At 46.5% G+C, this 18,109-nt stretch overlaps 1 protein-coding gene across 1 annotated transcript in view; it reads right to left on the bottom strand.

Annotated features, from left to right (window-relative positions):
* Window positions 1–17,842, bottom strand: part of LOC129842661 (transcription activator BRG1-like) — a 31,631-nt gene extending 13,789 nt beyond the window's left edge. The window contains exons 1-19 of the mRNA XM_055911287.1: window positions 17,659–17,842; window positions 16,815–17,102; window positions 14,460–14,513; window positions 13,787–13,970; window positions 13,296–13,570; window positions 12,747–12,960; window positions 12,230–12,325; window positions 11,480–11,738; window positions 8,632–8,758; window positions 8,164–8,337; window positions 7,226–7,399; window positions 6,673–6,843; window positions 6,319–6,366; window positions 3,500–3,630; window positions 3,335–3,389; window positions 2,970–3,109; window positions 1,195–1,348; window positions 784–947; window positions 142–208 (exon numbers count right to left, since the gene is read on the bottom strand). Of these exons, the coding sequence (XP_055767262.1) occupies window positions 142–208; window positions 784–947; window positions 1,195–1,348; window positions 2,970–3,109; window positions 3,335–3,389; window positions 3,500–3,630; window positions 6,319–6,366; window positions 6,673–6,843; window positions 7,226–7,399; window positions 8,164–8,337; window positions 8,632–8,758; window positions 11,480–11,738; window positions 12,230–12,325; window positions 12,747–12,960; window positions 13,296–13,570; window positions 13,787–13,970; window positions 14,460–14,513; window positions 16,815–17,039 (2,712 nt within the window). The 5' untranslated portion in view covers window positions 17,040–17,102; window positions 17,659–17,842. The remainder of the gene's footprint in view (window positions 1–141; window positions 209–783; window positions 948–1,194; window positions 1,349–2,969; window positions 3,110–3,334; window positions 3,390–3,499; window positions 3,631–6,318; window positions 6,367–6,672; window positions 6,844–7,225; window positions 7,400–8,163; window positions 8,338–8,631; window positions 8,759–11,479; window positions 11,739–12,229; window positions 12,326–12,746; window positions 12,961–13,295; window positions 13,571–13,786; window positions 13,971–14,459; window positions 14,514–16,814; window positions 17,103–17,658) is intronic.
* Between the last annotated feature and the right edge of the window lie 267 nt (window positions 17,843–18,109).

Genomic DNA, 18,109 nt, shown 5'->3' with positions numbered 1-18,109 from the left:
TGCAAGTGATACACTTTGATTTGAATGCTTAATAGACAGGCTTCCACACGGCCGCCCATATGGCTGTATTTCAGGACCCCAAGCAATGAGTGTTTCCATGGTTACCATATAGTTGGCGGAAGGTTAGCTGCTCCAACTCACCTTGTAGGAGACTTTCACTACAGACGGAGCCCACTTGTCAAACTCATACACCCAGTTAGAGAGAGTTCTGTCAATGTGAGAAGAGAGGAAAACAGAGGGCCAAACTTACCTAAGCAAACAAATAGCACTGTACCCATAGCGATAGATACATATATATTACTATTCTATTTCTATTTTAGTTATTACTTTTTAATTATGCGACTGTACCAAACCTTACCCACCCCTCTCTCCGGATCATTGTTTCCCTCTCATTAGTACTGTACTCCATCATATCATGTATGACAGTCACGTTAAGTGTACTATGAATACAGTTACAATTAAAGGGACAGTACTCTTCAAAAGTCCCACACCATCAGTTGTGTATATCCAGCTATATACTGTACCTCAACCCCAAATTAATGGAAAAAATAAGCACAGCAATTCTGGAAAATGATGTGGAGCTTATGTCTTCCATTCATTTTGGATTGTGGCATACAGCTGAATCTACAAAATGGCCTGTGACACGGACTTACAGTAGCTCAACATACAACCAATGTTGCGGTCTTGAAAATGTGATTGATTTTGGAGTGTAACGTCCCTTTAAAGTTAAATTGTAATTGAAGCCATGGTTCTCCGTGCGTGGCAGAGCGGTACAGTACTCACGAGAGCGGTACTATGATGAGGAAAGGTCCGTTGACTCGTTTGTTCTCCATCAGGTACGTGATGAGAGCGATGGTCTGGATGGTCTTTCCTAGTCCCATTTCATCAGCCAGGATACCATTCAGATTGTTGTTGTAGAGAGACACCAGCCACTCCAGACCTTTAATCTGAGGGAGGGACAGAGGGAGGGAGGGAGGGAGGGAGAAACAGTTTGAGTGGAAAGGCGAGACAAGGAAAGGAAGAGGAGAGAGTCAAGGAGAGGAAGAGGAGAGAGGAAAGAGAATCAACAGAGGAAGACAAAGGACAATGTCAGCCAGTCAAAATTGTACAGGTTGGTCTGGGTCTCTTCTAATGACTTAAGAAAGGAAATGTCACTTCTCAGGCTTATTCAGCCTCTTGTCAGTGCTGCTTCACCTGGTACTGTTTCAGTTGTCCGTTGATGAGTATAGTGGACTGTTTCTCCACTCTCTCAGTGACCGCATGGGCCACAGCGTAGTAAGACTGGAGTCCCCGAGCGAACGCTGCCTCTGCACTGTTATACTCATCATCCACATCCTGTTTAGCGTGCCTAGAGACGGAACCAGGGAAGAAACCATATCAGTGGCTGAATGGCTTTAATGCAATCACTGTAGCACTTTGAGATAGTTTTTCAATTAAAAATTTGTTATAAATTCAATGTATTATTATTTATTATTACATATTGGCACGAGCCCTATAAAGTAAGTGTGCTATTTTTTTTAAATGCTATCGCTATGAAAGACAAGCATCTTTAGCTGGAAAATTCACTCCGTCATTGATAAGGATTTGCAAGTCAGCAAAACAGCATTAGGTTCAATTTCTCACTGAATATTAAATGGAACTTTTGACCCCAAACCTGAATTGTAGGCATTTCTGTCTTTATGGCTTATTTAAATAAATCCAATGTGTCCTATCTTCTTGCCTCCTCAAAACACATTGGAGAAGGTCAGAGGTTTGAGATTCACCCAATTCCTCACTGAAAATGAATGGTTCTTTTGACTCCAACCCTGAATCAGACACCAGACATTTCAAATCAAATCTAAATGTACTTGACACATGCTTGTAAACAGCAGGTGTGGACTAACAGTTAAATGTACTTAACACATGCTTGTAAACAGCAGGTGTGGACTAACAGTGAAATGTACTTGACACATGCTTGTAAACAGCAGGTGTGGACTAACAGTTAAATGTACTTGACACATGCTTGTAAACAGCAGGTGTGGACTAACAGTTAAATGTACTTGACACATGCTTTGTAAACAGCAGGTGTGGACTAACAGTGAAATGTACTTGACACATGCTTGTAAACAGCAGGTGTGGACTAACAGTGAAATGTACTTGACACATGCTTGTAAACAGCAGGTGTGGACTAACAGTTAAATGTACTTGACACATGCTTTGTAAACAGCAGGTGTGGACTAACAGTGAAATGTACTTGACACATGCTTTGTAAACAGCAGGTGTGGACTAACAGTTAAATGTACTTGACACATGCTTGTAAACAGCAGGTGTGGACTAACAGTTAAATGTACTTGACACATGCTTGTAAACAGCAGGTGTGGACTAACAGTTAAATGTACTTGACACATGCTTGTAAACAGCAGGTGTGGACTAACAGTTAAATGTACTTGACACATGCTTGTAAACAGCAGGTGTGGACTAACAGTTAAATGTACTTGACACATGCTTGTAAACAGCAGGTGTGGACTAACAGTTAAATGCTTACTTATGGGCCCTTCCAAACAATTTTTGTCAAATCACGTCTCAATTATAGAAACACTTAAAATAAGGGCTGTGTTTCATGTAGGCTTACCCTGGCATGACATTTTGATAACCATGTAAATCTCTCTAGGACAAGGTGACTTTTATCAATATATTCGTCTCCATTTACTACGATATTTGAAAATGCTACATTAGCAGCTCATTAGCATTCAATTTTTGGGGGGTAAATACAGGCGAATATATTGATAGAGAGATTTCCACGGTTATCAAAACGTCATGCCAGGGTAAGCCTACACGAAACACAGCCCTTATTTCAAGTGTTTCTAAAATCGAGAAAAGGGAAAAAGGAATGGTGACGATTGGAACCATTTCCCTGTGACTGCTAGGTTTTATGGGTATTATGACTCATACTTTGTTACTCTATAGGGACCCAGGTGTAGTGTGCTCACTCTATGATGTGTCGTACGTCCACCTCTGATACTTCTTCACTGTCGGGGTCTGGGATCTTCTTCTTCTTCTCCTCTAACCCCACTAACCCTGGGAGGACCACTACTGGAGGCACTGCCGGCTGGGGCTCCTCCTCTTCCTCCTGACAGGCCAATGACAGGCCAGGGGCGGGACAACAACAACCTGTCAATCACCACTCAGACAGACTGGTCATAGCTTTGGTACAGAGAGAGTGTGAAATGAATCTAGTCTTTATGACTGTACAACCAATCCAGTTGATTTGGTTCCTACTTAGCGTTTTCATCCTGTAATCTCTATAATAAGAGTTTAGTCATAGTTGGTTACTATCTTTTATGACCCAACCCACCTCCTCCTCTTCCGATCCACTGTCTTCACTGTCAGAGCGAGGGGCCACTTCGTACCTGGAACAGAAAACATCAGTACTACAACCACAAACATACCTTTACCCCCTCTAAAATATACCCCTAAACACCTAATAGGCCCATCTCATCCTCCTCCTCCAGCCTCGTACCCAGGGTTCATCTCCAGCCATGTGTCCAGCTGTCCAGCTTTAGGAGCGTCCGCCCCTGTCAGGATGTTACCACTGTCCACGTGGATCACCTTCACTGGTAGGTCACTCATCTGGGACGTCTCATCTAGAGGCTGGATGGGGGGGGGGGGGGGGGGGGGGGGGGGGGGAGTCAGAAAAACACTGGATGCTGACGTTGAAGGGGAAATATACTATTCTTGGCGTCTACAAATACTGATAATTTTTTGCATTTTACTAGGATCCGCATTAGCTGCTGCTAATACATCAGTTAATCTTCCTGGGGTCCAATACGTCTGGTGATAAGAGTCAGAACGTCTCTGGATACTGATGCAGATACCTGCTGCTGGGTAATGTAGATACCTGCTGAACCATGACTATTTTTATTTAACCAGGTAGGCCAGTTGAGAACAAGTTCTCATTTACAACTGCGACCTGGCCAAGATAAAGCAAAGCAGTGCGACAAAAAACAACACAGAGTTACACATGGGATAAACAAAAGTACAGTCAATAACACAATAGAAAGATCTATATACAGTGTGTGCAAATGGAGTAAGGAGGTAAGGCAATAAATAGGTCAATAGTAGCAAAGTATTTACAATTTAGCAAATTAACACTGGAGTGATAGACGTGGAGATGATGATGTGCAAGTAGAAATACTGGTGTGCAAAAGAACAAAAAAGTAAATAAAAACAATATGGGGATGAGGTAGGTAGTTGGATGGGCTATTTACAGATGGGCTGTGTACAGCTGCAGCAATCGGTAAGCTGCTCAGATAGCTGATGCTTAAAGTTAGCGAGGGAGATATAAGTCTCCAACTTCAGCAATTTTTGCAATTGGCTTTAGGGATGACCAGTGAGATATACCTGCTGGAGCGCGTGCTACGGATGGGTGTTGCTATGGTGACCAGTGAGCTGAGATAAGGCAGAGCTTTACCTAGCAAAGACTTATAGATGACCTGGAGCCAGTGAGTTTGGCGTCGAATATGTAGCGAGGGCCAGCCGACGAGGACATACAGGTCGCAGTGGTGGGTGGTATATGAGGCTTTGGTGACAAAACGGATGGCAATGTGATAGACTGCATCCAGTTTGCTGAGTAGAGTGTTGGAGGCTATTTTGTAAATGACACTGCCGAAGTCAAGGATCGGTAGGATAGTCAGTTTTACGAGGGTATGTTTGGCAGCATGAGTGAAGGATGCTTTGTTACGAAATAGGAAGCCAATTCTAGATTTAACTTTGGATTGGAGATGCTTAATATGAGTCTGGAAGGAGAGTTTACAGTCCAGCCAGCCACCTAGGTATTTGTAGTTGTCCACATATTCTAAGTCAGAACCGTCCAGAGTAGTGATGCTAGTCGGGCGGGCGGGTGTGGCAGCGGGCAGCGATCGGTTGAAGAGCATGCATTTAGTTTTACTAGCATTTATGAGCAGTTGGAGGCCACGGAAGGAGTGTTGTATGGCATTGAGGCTCATCTGGAGGTTAGTTAACACAGTGTCCAAAGAAGGGCCAGATGTATACAGAATGGTGTCATCTGCGTAGAGGTGTATCAGAGAATCACCAGCAGCAAGAGCGACATCGTTGATATATACAGAGAAAAGAGTCGGCCCGAGAATTGAACCCTGTAGTACCCCCATAGACTGTCAGAGGTCCGGACAACAGGCCGTCAGATTTGACACACTGAACTCTATCAGAGAAGTAGCTGGTGAACCAGGCGAGGCAGTCATTTGCGAAACCAAGGTTGTTGAGTCTGCCGATAAGAATACGGTGATTGACAGAGTCGAAAGCCTTGGCCAGGTCGATGAAGACGGCTGCACAGTACTGTCTTTTATTGATGGCGGTTATGATATCGTTTAGTACCTTGAGCGTGGCTGAGGTGCACCCGTGACCAGCTCGGAAACCAGAATGCACAGCAGAGAAGGTACGGTGGGATTCGAAATGGTCAGTGATCTGTTTGTTAACTTGGCTTTCGAAGACTTTAGAAAGGCAGGGCAGGATGTATATAGTTCTGTAACAGTTTGGGTCTAGAGTGTCACCCCCTTTGAAGAGGGGTATGACCGCAGCAGCTTTCCAATCTTTAGGAATCTCGGACGATACGAAAGTGGTTGAACAGACTAGTAATAGGGGTTGCAACAATGGTGGCGTATAATTTTAGAAAGAGAGGGTCCAGATTGTCTAGCCCAGATGATTTGTACAGGTCCAGGTTTTGCAGCTCTTTCAGAACATCAGCTAAGGAGAAGCTGGGGAGGCTTGGGCAAGTAACTGCGGGGGTGCGGAGCTGTTGGCCGGGGTTGGGGTAGCCAGGAGGAAAGCATGGCCAGCCGTAGAGAAATGCTTATTGAAATTCTCGATTATAGTGGATTTATCGGTGGTGACAGTGTTTCCTAGCCTCAGTGCAGTGGGCAGCTGGGAGGAGGTGCTCTTATTCTCCATGGACGTTACAGTGTCCCAAAACTTTTTGGAGTTAGAGCTACAGGAGGCAAATTTCTGTTTGAAAAAGCTAGCCTTTGCTTTCCTAACTGACTGTGTGTATTGGTTCCTGACTTCCCTGAAAAGTTGCATATCGCGGGGACTATTCGATGCTAGTGCAGTACGCCACAGGATGTTTTTGTGCTGGCAAATACTATGTTTAGAAGTACTGTATAACAACAGGTAACATACTGGTAACCATAGTGATGTAACAGTGTACTGTAGATTGGTTATGAAAAAGTATGGACATGTATGCACTCATTACAGTAAGTTGCTCTGGATTCGAGCGTCTGCTAAATGACTCAAATGTCCAGTACGTTAGTTTAATATCCCACTCACTTCTCCATCAGGTCCCAGTACAGGAGTCTGACCCTCAGCGTTCTCCAGCTTCTGTAGGAAAGACATCCACACATCAGTATGTTTATCAAGCTCACAACCACATCTACACACTGACTCTATCAACTCCCTACAGAGACGAGTGCTGACTACAGCTCACAAACACATCTACACACACAAATTCCTCAGGAGATCCCGGTCGGGTTGAAACCTCGTCTGTCATGTGTCCATCTCAACAAATCACTATAGGAACATAGCAGTCGTGGACATACGCCCCCCCCCCCTCTTATGTCCAGCACCTGAACATATTGGATGTGTGTATGTGTCCTTTGTCGCACCTCTCTCTCTCTCTCATACCTTCTTCTTCTTCCTCTTCTTCTTCTTCTCTTTGAGGGCCTGTACCAGCTTGTGAGCCCGGACCAACTCAGTGAGGTTGGCCACGTACTCATCCGTCTGCTGCAGCAGGTAGGCCAGACGCTTGTCCTTCTTCTGGTCAATCAGCTTACGGTAGCCCTCCTCATCCTCAGCCTGGAGAGAGAGAGGGTGGAGAGAGAGGGTGGAGAGGGAGAGAGGGTGGAGAAGGAGGGAGAGAGAGAGAGGGGAATGGGGGGAGAGGGAGAGAGAGAGAGGGGGAAAGGGAGAGAGAGAGAGGGAGAGAATGGGGAGATATTCAGACAAAACTCAATTATGTGAGATGGATGAGTGTGTGTGTGGGAATCAGAGTAGAGAGAGTAGTGTAAAGTAATGTGCATTGTAAGAGTGTGTTTCCACATTAGTGTGTGTCTTTGTATACACCAGAGTGTGTGTCTAAGTATGTGAAAGAGTATGAGTGTTTGCACGTGTGTCTTTATACACACAAGTGTGTGATTGAGAATATGTGCTGTCTGTCTATGTATGTAATGGTCCTCACCATCAGCCTCCTCATCCTCTCCTTCTCGATGCGCTCGTTCTCCTTTTTCTGCTCACGCTCTGTGTTGGCATGGTACGTGGCCATGGCCTTGGTGGCTTTCTGGATCTTAGCTGTGATGGAGCGGTGGTACTCCTTAAAGTCTTTGGCGTGGGCCATGATAATGCTCAGATACTCCTGGAGACAGACAAGAGATGAGAGTCAGTATTCAGTTCTGTCCCATAGCAAGCATTTCTAGCTGGCGTGGTGGTACTGCTGCTGCTACTACTACTGCTGCTACTACTGCTGCTGCTACTACTACTACTACTACTACTACTACTACTACTACTACTACTACTACTGCTGCTACTAATACTACTACTGCTACTACTACTACTGCTACTACTACTACTACTGCTACTACTGCTACTGCTACTGCTACTGCTACTACTACTACTACTGCTACTACTACTACTACTACTGCTACTGCTACTACTACTACCACTACTGCTGCTACTACTACTACTACTGCTGCCACTACTACTAATACTGAGGAAGGCAGTTAACCCACTGGTCCCCGGGCCCCGAAGACGTGGATGTCGATGAAGGCAGCCCTCCCGCACCTCCAGAGGGGTGGGTTAAATGCGGAAGACACATTTCAGTTGAAGGCATTCGGTTGTACAACTGACTAGGTATTCCCCTTTCCTACTGCTACTACTGATTAACGTAATGTACTGTATCTAATAACTTTTGTTTTTATGATGAACAGCGAAAGAGTGCAATATATTACAGTGAGATATACTTCTCCCAAATGTCCTCATTAAGGATTAAAGGAATTAAAATAATCTAAACTTCAGGAAGGATTTTATCTGACATTGTGCCTTGAAAAGCACTTCACTTCTCGTAAATAGCTTTTAGTCTAGAAGCAGGTGTAATCCGGCCCTAGGTTTGTGTTAGTGTACCTGGTGTTTTTGTCGACGTTTGCGCTCCTGTTCGATCTTCTGCTGTTTCTCCAGTTTCTCTGTGATGCGGGCCTCTCGTAGGGACTGGCGCTTGCTCCTCTTGTAGGCCTTAGCGTCCAGAGCCGTCTCCAGAGCTGTGTCCCTACGCATACACACCACTACCTCCTGACGCAGCTGTGGGGTTGGAAGAGACCGGAGGAATGAGAAATGTGGATATAAATGCATCGTCACCATCATGTGTGGGAATACTGTATGGGAGAGGGTCTCAACAGTCTCCAATGTTTTCAGGACCGTTACAACAGTACAACACAGTTAAAGAGTCATGACTGTTTATAGGACTTCTGTAATGACAGTGTCATGTAGCCATTATGAAGGGTCATTGTAATGACAGTGGCATGTAGACGTTACGAAGGAGTGCTGCAGTACAACAGTCCTGTGTGTGATCCGCAGGGCGGGCCAGTAGCCTACCTGTCTCTGGAAGTTGAGCAGCTGGAGGGCCTTGAGTTCGATGGTGGCCTTGGTCCTCAGGTCTCCAGCCAGAGAGCCAGGGAGGTTCTCCAACTCAGCTATACGGTGGGTGATACGAGCCTGCAGTCTGGAGATACCACAGAGACATGAGATAGAGAGGAGGGAGGGAGAGAGAGAGAAGGAGAGAAAGAGAGAGAAAAGGAGTGAGAGGGGAGGATAGTGTGAGAGAGAGAGAGGGGGATAGTGTGAGAGAGAGGGGGGATAGTGTGAGAGAGAGAGGGGGGGATAGTGTGAGAGAGAGAGGGGGGATAGTGTGAGAGAGAGAGAGGGGGATAGTGTGAGAGAGAGAGAAGGGGGGATAGTGTGAGAGAGAGAGGGGGGGATAGTGTGAGAGAGAGGGGGGATAGTGTGAGAGAGAGAGAAGGGGGGATAGTGTGAGAGAGAGAGAAGGGGGGATAGTGTGAGAGAGAGGGGGGATAGTGTGAGAGAGAGAGAAGGGGGGATAGTGTGAGAGAGAGAGGGGGGGATAGTGTGAGAGAGAGGGGGGATAGTGTGAGAGAGAGAGGGGGGGGATAGTGTGAGAGAGAGGGGGGATAGTGTGAGAGAGAGAGAAGGGGGGATAGTGTGAGAGAGAGAGGGGGGGATAGTGTGAGAGAGAGGGGGGATAGTGTGAGAGAGAGAGGGGGGGGGATAGTGTGAGAGAGAGAGGGGGGGGGATAGTGTGAGAGAGAGGGAGGGTAGTGTGAGAGAGAGAGGGGGGGATAGTGTGAGAGAGAGAGGGGGGGATAGTGTGAGAGAGAGAGGGGGGGGATAGTGTGAGAGAGAGGGGGGGTAGTGTGAGAGAGAGGGGGGGGATAGTGTGAGAGAGAGAGGGGGGGATAGTGTGAGAGAGAGAGGGGGGATAGTGTGAGAGAGAGAGAGGGGGATAGTGTGAGAGAGAGGGGGGGATAGTGTGAGAGAGAGGGGGGATAGTGTGAGAGAGAGAGAAGGGGGGGTAGTGTGAGAGAGAGAGGGGGGGATAGTGTGAGAGAGAGAGAAGGGGGGATAGTGTGAGAGAGAGGGGGGGTAGTGTGAGAGAGAGAGGGGGGGATAGTGTGAGAGAGAGGGGGGATAGTGTGAGAGAGAGAGAAGGGGGGATAGTGTGAGAGAGAGGGGGGGTAGTGTGAGAGAGAGAGGGGGGGATAGTGTGAGAGAGAGAGGGGGGGATAGTGTGAGAGAGAGGGGGGATAGTGTGAGAGAGAGAGGGGGGGATAGTGTGAGAGAGAGAGGGGGGGATAGTGTGAGAGAGAGAGGGGGGATAGTGTGAGAGAGAGAGGGGGGGATAGTGTGAGAGAGAGAGGGGGGATAGTGTGAGAGAGAGAGAGGGGGGATAGTGTGAGAGAGAGAGAAGGGGGGATAGTGTGAGAGAGAGGGGGGGGTAGTGTGAGAGAGAGAGGGGGGGATAGTGTGAGAGAGAGAGGGGGGGATAGTGTGAGAGAGAGGGGGGATAGTGTGAGAGAGAGAGGGGGGGATAGTGTGAGAGAGAGAGGGGGGGATAGTGTGAGAGAGAGGGGGGGATAGTGTGAGAGAGAGGGCGGGGGATAGTGTGAGAGAGAGGGGGGATAGTGTGAGAGAGAGGGGGATAGTGTGAGAGAGGGGGGGGATAGTGTGAGAGAGAGGGGGGATAGTGTGAGAGAGAGGGGGGATAGTGTGAGAGAGAGGGGGATAGTGTGAGAGAGAGGGGGATAGTGTGAGAGAGAGGGGGGGATAGTGTGAGAGAGAGAGGGGGATAGTGTGAGAGAGAGAGGGGGATAGTGTGAGAGAGAGAGGGGGATAGTGTGAGAGAGAGACAGTACTAGTGCTGTAGTGTGAGAGAGAGAGAGGGGGATAGTGTGAGAGAGAGGGGGGATAGTGTGAGAGAGAGGGGGATAGTGTGAGAGAGAGGGGGGATAGTGTGAGAGAGAGGGGGATAGTGTGAGAGAGGGGGGGGATAGTGTGAGAGAGAGGGGGGATAGTGTGAGAGAGAGGGGGGATAGTGTGAGAGAGAGGGGGATAGTGTGAGAGAGAGGGGGATAGTGTGAGAGAGAGGGGGGGATAGTGTGAGAGAGAGAGAGGGGGATAGTGTGAGAGAGAGAGGGGGATAGTGTGAGAGAGAGAGGGGGATAGTGTGAGAGAGAGACAGTACTAGTGCTGTAGAGAACTCAGTCTGCTTTTATAAATGTATATATAGTAGGACTAGCTTTGTAACTATGTATCTATCTATTCAATTAATGTATGATGAATGATAGGTATAATGCTTTTTGCTCTTTGGGGTCTAGGCCAGGTTACTGCTCTTTGGGGTCTAGGCCAGGTTACTGCTCTTTGGTGTCTAGGCCAGGTTACTGCTCTTTGGGGTCTAGGCCAGGTTACTGCTCTTTGGGGTCTAGGCCAGGTTACTGCTCTTTGGGGTCTAGGCCAGGTTACTGCTCTTTGGGGTCTAGGCCAGGTTACTGCTCTTTGGGGTCTAGGCCAGGTTACTGCTCTTTGGGGTCTAGGCCAGGTTACTGCTCTTTGGGGTCTAGGCCAGGTTACTGCTCTTTGGGGTCTAGGCCAGGTTACTGCTCTTTGGGGTCTAGGCCAGGTTACTGCTCTTTGGGGTCTAGGCCAGGTTACTGCTCTTTGTGATGTAAAAAGGGCTTTATAAATACATTTTGATTAATTGTGTACTGTACCTGTAATCCCTTTCCTGCAGTATCTCCACCAGGTTAGTGGTCAAGTGTTAAGGGTCAGGGTTAGTATATTACCTGTAATCCCTCTCCTGCAGTTTCTCCACAGGGTTAGGGGTCAGGGCTTAAGAGTCAGGGCTTAAGGGTCAGGGTTCATAGGTTACCTGTACTCCCTCTCCTGCAGTATTTCCACCGGGTCGAGTCCGTGGGGTTTCTGGATGGGGGTAATGCGGTTCTGCTTAGCATGGTGGGGCACCATGGGTGGGGGCTGGACCGGTTGCCCAGGGGACTGGGTCTGGGGGGGCATGACTGGGGAGGCCGCGGGGGGTATGGAGGGTGGAGCGGGGGAGGGACGGCCCGTCGGCTGGGGAGGGATCAACTTCTGGGGGGCGTTAGAGGGGGCGGCGGCGTTTACCATTGGACCTGGGGGAAGGAAAGAAAGGGCAAAGGTAACTAACCATCAATCAATTTATTGATGTGATTGTAACTGACCAAAACCTAACATGGATTAAAATCATGAAATACCATCATGAATAATGTTTTAACAATTAACTCTGTGTTGACTAACTGCTATGTGACTAACTACTATGTGAGTACAGATGTAGGATCTTAGTTCGCTACAGCAGGAAAATAATCCTGCAGCAACAGGACATTTTTGTTTGGGTTGATAGATTGTTCATTAGGGCAAATCAAGTCAACAATTTCAAAGTGGAAATTACAAACTTTAGAAGACTTTTGAAAACTCAAATACACTACAAGTTCACATTTTCAGCTTCGAAGGAAAATTCTCAGTAACAAAACAGTGATCAAATTAAGATCCCACATCTGTTCCTACTATGTGACTAACTATAATAAACTTGAACTCATTGCCCCTCAGAAGAAAGTGACAATAATGCTGGTGTTATTATGTTCACCTTCAGACCAGGACTTGGGGGGTCCGTTGGGGTTCTGGCCCTGCATGCCTGTTGGACCAGAGGGGCCTGGAGGGGGCATGTTGGGTCCCATCATCCCTACAACATTATATCAGTGGTATATTCAGAGAAAGGCTAATGTTTCATACTTTTCAGACCTATTGGAAAACAGTTTTCCAGCTACTGTACCAGATCAAAACAATACAAGCTTGCTACTTCTCACAGCATTTAGATGCTGATTCATTGACTGATCAAATCAAATCGTATTAGTCACATACACATGTTTAGCAGATGTTATTGCGGGTGTAGTGAAATGCTTGAGATAAAATATATTTTATTATTCCACACGAGATGGAAATGTGTCTTCTGTTTTGTATCCAACCCCACCCGATACACACACATTAGGTTGGAGAGGCTGGAGCAGACTGATCAATGCTTTGACTGATCAATCTTCCCGTTTCAACTAGCTACTGTAATTATACAGATCAATATCCAATGCTCTTCATTCTGCCTCCCTCACCGTGAGCTCTGCTGTAGCCCTGGCCCATGGGTCCTCCTGGTCCTTGTCCTGGCCCCACACCTCCAGGACCTCCAGGAGCCAGGCTGGGCATGGGCTGCCCCAGTCCCCCCTGCCCTGGCCCCGGACCCGGCATCCCTGGGCTGCATCCCATGGGCCTCTTCCCCTGGACAGCCATCTGGAGATGGTCCGGTATTGGCTGCCCCCTGGCCAGCATCTTATAGAGAGAAAAGTTTATTAAAGTATCAATCCAGTATGTTAATGTTAGTTATTGTAACATGTGAATGATGTTCATTGACTTGCTTGTCTACCCTTTAGTCATGAAATGGTAATTTAATTAAAAAGCATATAAAGTGTCACTCTACAATATTTATACAACAGGTGACAAGGCATATTAGCTACAAATTAAAAACAACATTGTGGACTGCTCAGAGTTTGGAGACATTATAAATAACCATAGGCAGTCATTACACATTATATATCAGTTATAATGTATCATCTTAAACACGTATCGGTCTTTCAACCATTAAATCATCAATATTCTGTACATGCCTTATAGGCCATGATCTGGGCCCGCAGCTGGTGAAGCTGGTTCTGGTTGAAAGGAGTAGGGCCTCCTCCGGGGCCAACAGGGCCGGGGCCACTTTGCTGGGGCCCACCGGGACGGTTGTGCAACTGGTTCTGGCCCCCCAGGGTTTGGGAGTCCGGGTTGGAGGAGGTGTCTGAGGGGCTTGGGCCTGCGCTAGAGGGTTGGAGAGGGCCAGAGGGGGGCCCGTTGGAAGGGACGGGGCTGGAGTGGTCAGAGCCGCCAAGTGGGGAGTGGTAGCCTGGTGGGGAGAGAGGGAGACGGAAAGAGAGAGAAAGATAGAGAAAGTGGATATTTAGTGAGGTGAAACATGACATATAAAAATGAATAGATCTGACACAATATCCAATTCTACCATAATAGATAATCATATAGGTTCTATACAATACAGTTAATTCTGAACATTGTTCAACTGTGCACCCTCCTGAACAGACCCCTGGTGAGAGTGTGTACCTACCTTGAGAGTGTTGGTCCATGGGGCTGGGAGGAGGGCCCATGCCACTGTGCCCTCCCTGTCTCATGCCCTTCATCTGGGCAAAGCGTGACTCCTCACTCATGCCCTTCTCATGCATACCAGTTCTCTCCATACCAGTCCTTTCCATACCAGTCCTCTCCATGGCAGTCCTCTCCATGGTATTTCTCTCCATGGTATTTCTCTCCATGGTATTTCTCTCCATGGTATTTCTCTCCATGGCAGTCCTCTCCATGGCAGTCCTCTCCATACCAGTCCTCTCCATACCAGTCCTCTCCATACCAGTCCTCTCCATGGCAGTCCTCTCCATGGCAGTCCTCTCCATGGCAGTCCTCTCCATGGCAGTCCTCTCCATGGCATTTCTCTCCATGGCATTTCTCTCCATACCAGTCCTCTCCATGGCAGTCCTCTCCACACCAGTCCTCTCCACGGCAGTCCTCTCCATGGTATTTCTCTCCATGGTATTTCTCTCCATGTTATTTCTCTCCATGGCAGTCCTCTCCATGACAGTCCTCTCCATGACAGTCCTCTCCATACCAGTCCTCTCCATGGCAGTCCTCTCCATGGCAGTCCTCTCCATACCAGTCCTCTCCATACCAGTCCTCTCCATTCCAGTCCTCTCCATGGCAGTCCTGTCCATGGCAGTCCTGTCCATGGCAGTCCTCTCCATGGCAGTCCTCTCCATGGTAGTTCTCTCCATACCTTCCAGTGGCTACAGGGAGGGAGACATAGATACAAACAAATGTAGATATATCGACATGGAAACAGGTTTTGATTGTTGCAAGGAATTGTTTAAAAAAAGTGTATGCACTGTATTTATAGGGAGGAGTTACAGTTCAAGTCAAAGGTTTGGACACCTACTCATTCAAGGGTTTTTCTTTATTTTTACTATGTTCTACATTATAGAATAATAGTGAAGACATCAAAACTATGAAATAACACATATGGAATCATGTAGTAACCAAAGTGTTAAACAAAGTGATTCTTCAAAGTAGCCACCCTTTGCCTTGATGACAGCTTTGCACACTCTTGGCATTCTTTCATCCAGCTTCATGAGGTAGTCACCTGGAATGCATTTCAATTAACAGGTGTGCCTTAAAAGTTAATTTGTGAAATTTCTTTCCTTCTTAATGCGTTTGAGCCAATCAGTTGTGTTGTGACAAGGTAGGGGTGGTATACAGAAGATAGCCCTATTTGGTAAAAGACCAAGGCTATATTATGGCAAGAACAGCTCAAATTAGCAAACAGAAACGACAGTCCATCATTACTTTAAGAAATGAAGGTCAGTATATGTGGAAAATTAAGAACTTTGAAAGTTTCTTCAAGTGCCGTCGCAAGAGGATAAGTTCATTAGCGTTACCAGCTTCAGAAATTGCAGCCCAAATAAATGCTTAACAGAGTTCAAATAACATCTCAACATCAACTGTTCAAAGGAGACTCTGTGAATCAGGCCTTCATGGTCGAATTGCTGCAAAGAAACCACTACTAAAGGACACAAATAAGAAGAAGAGACTTGGTTGGGCCAAGAAACAAGAGCAATGGACATTAGACCGGTGGAAATCTGTCCTTTGGATGTTTAGATTTTTAGTCCCAACCGCCGTGTCTTTGTGAGACGCAGAGTAGGTGAATGGATGATCTTCGCATGTGTGGTTCCAACCGTGAAGCATGGAGGAGGTGGTGTGATGGTGCTTTGCTGGCGACACTGTCAGTGATTTATTTAGAATTCAAGGCACACTTAACTAGCATGGCTACCACAGCATTCTGCAGCGATACGCCATCCCATCTGGTTTGCGCTTAGTGGGAATATCATTTGTTTTTCAACAGGACAATGACCCAACACACCTCCAGGCTGTGTAAGGCCTATTTGACCAAGAAGGAGAGTGATGGAGTGCTGCATCAGATGACCTGGCCTCCACAATCACCCAACCTCAACCCAATTGAGATGGTTTGGGATGAGTTTGACTGCAGAGTGAAGGAAAAGCAGTCAACAAGTGCTCAGCATATGTGGGAACTCCTTCAAGACTGTTGGAAAAGCATTCCAGGTGAAGCTGGTTGAGAGAATGCCAAGAGTGTGAAAAACTGTCATCAAGGCAAAGGGTGGCTACTTTGAAGAATCTCAAATATAAAATATGTTTTGATGTGTTAATTCCTTTTTTGGTTACTACATGATTCCATATCTTTGCAGAAATTTGACCATGAAGGCCTGATTCACACAGTCTCCTCTGAACTGTTGATGTTGAGATATGTTGTTACTTGAACTCTGTGAAGCATTTATTTGGGCTGCAATTTCTGAGGCTGGTAACTCGAATTAATTTATTCTCTGCAGCAGAGGTAACTCTGGGTCTTCCTTTCCTGTGGCGTTCCTCATGAGAGCCAGTTTCATCATAGCACTTGATGGTGTTTGCGACTGCACTTGAAGAAACTGTCAAAGTTTCTTAAAGTAATGATGTTTCTCTTTGCTGATTTGAGCTGTTCTTGCCATAATATGGACTTGGTCTTTTACCAAATAGGACTATCTTCTGTATGCCACCCCTTCCTTGCCACAACACAACTGATTGGCTCAAACACATTGAGGAAAGAAATTCCACAAATTAACTTTTAAAAATGTACACCTGTCAATTGAAATGCATTCCAGGTGACTACCTCATGAAGCTGGTTGAGAGAATGCCAAGAGTGTGCAAAGCTGTCATCAAGGCAAAGGGTGGCTACTTTGAATAATCACTTTTTTGGTTACTACATGATTCCATATGTGTTATTTCATAGATTTGATGTCTTCACTATTATTCTACCATGTCGAAAATAGTCAAAATGAAGAAAAACCCTTGAATGAGTAGGTCTGTCCAAACTTTTGACTGGTACTGTAGATGGCAGACAGAGTAGCATGGAATAGAATAGAAGACAATAGAAGAAGAAACAACGTTATTGTCCACAGAATGTAGAAATGTGCCTTTGGTTCTGAAGGGTACAGCTGGTTAGGTACAGTAGCACTCAATAATCCACAAGGTGTCCTTACTTTGTGCAGAGGGTGCATGTTCTCCTGGGAGTATCCAGAGGGCCCAGCCTGAGGCAGGGGGTGACCTGAGGATGGAGGCCCTGGGCTGGGCCCCATCATGCTGTGAGAGGACCCCCCTGGAGAAGGACCAGGGCTGGGGCCAAGCATTGCCCCAGGAGAGGGCCCCGGGCCTGGGGAAGGACCCTGTCGAGGGGTACCCCCCATGGGAGGGTCTGGAGTGGACATCCTGAATGGATGGGTTGGTTGGAGGGGGAAGACCCTCCTGCTTTTGGATGATAGTAGGGACCACTGGAGAGCGAGACAGAGGATAAACGTGCATTAAGACTGATCATTAATTAGTACTGAAATCTCATTGGGCCTAATTCTTTAAAATGTGTGTAGTTAGTAATTTATTTATTTATAGACATGACAATGTAATAAGCGTTTTAATAGGACCCACCCATGATAGCAAAAATGGTATGGCCATAATAAAATTAATGTTTGGAATGATGACATGCCGGAGGTTTATTGAAGAAATATATAAAGCCAATAACCTATCGATTATCTGTCTATCGCTACTAAATCGCGATTGCTTGATAGAAAAATATGATTTCACTAGTTATCCATCCTTTCTGTCTGGCTGTTTGATGCACTCACACCCTGCGCTGCATCAAAGCACTCGTTGCGCACAGCCTCCCGTTGCATAGCAATTACACCGCTGTTTATACACGTCGGTCTATCGCCTCAACTTGAAAAGGGGGTTAACATGAACATTATATTATCACTTGCCTATAGAGCATTAAATGGGAGTCTTGATGAAGGGGGAATGGCGGACTGTCTGTGATTGTGCCACAGTCGGACTTACCCGGGATAAATTCAAGGCTCGCCGGTGTCCCGTTGTCCTGAATTTGGTTCTATTAGAGACGTCGCGACTGTCGTAATTAATGTTCTCACCCTTGCTCTTTCGTAAACAGTGGAGCTGCGCTTGAAGCGGTTATTTGATTCAACGACTTGGCTCGAGCGCCCCCTTCCTCACCGTTGCAGTGATGACCGACTGTAGAGTCACGGCCGCCGAGAATTGCGCATGCGTCCCTGTGCAGCAACAGAGCGAAGGTAGCCTATTGTGTATTGTTGCAAACTGACCGTAGGCTAGGATACACACTATACATTGTATATTAGTTATTTTTCTTGTCTAGATTTCCAAGTCATGTTATTTCATAACTGATATTTAGATAAAAACCAAATGCAAAGATGAATCCTTCGCACAGACTATTATTTCCAGACTGAATTTAGATCAACATCAGTTCCAAGGATAC

Source organism: Salvelinus fontinalis, unplaced genomic scaffold, assembly GCF_029448725.1.
Source record: "Salvelinus fontinalis isolate EN_2023a unplaced genomic scaffold, ASM2944872v1 scaffold_0059, whole genome shotgun sequence".
Taxonomy (NCBI): domain Eukaryota; kingdom Metazoa; phylum Chordata; class Actinopteri; order Salmoniformes; family Salmonidae; genus Salvelinus; species Salvelinus fontinalis.
Note: the sequence above shows the minus strand (reverse complement) of the source record. Positions and strands in the feature narration are given on the sequence as shown.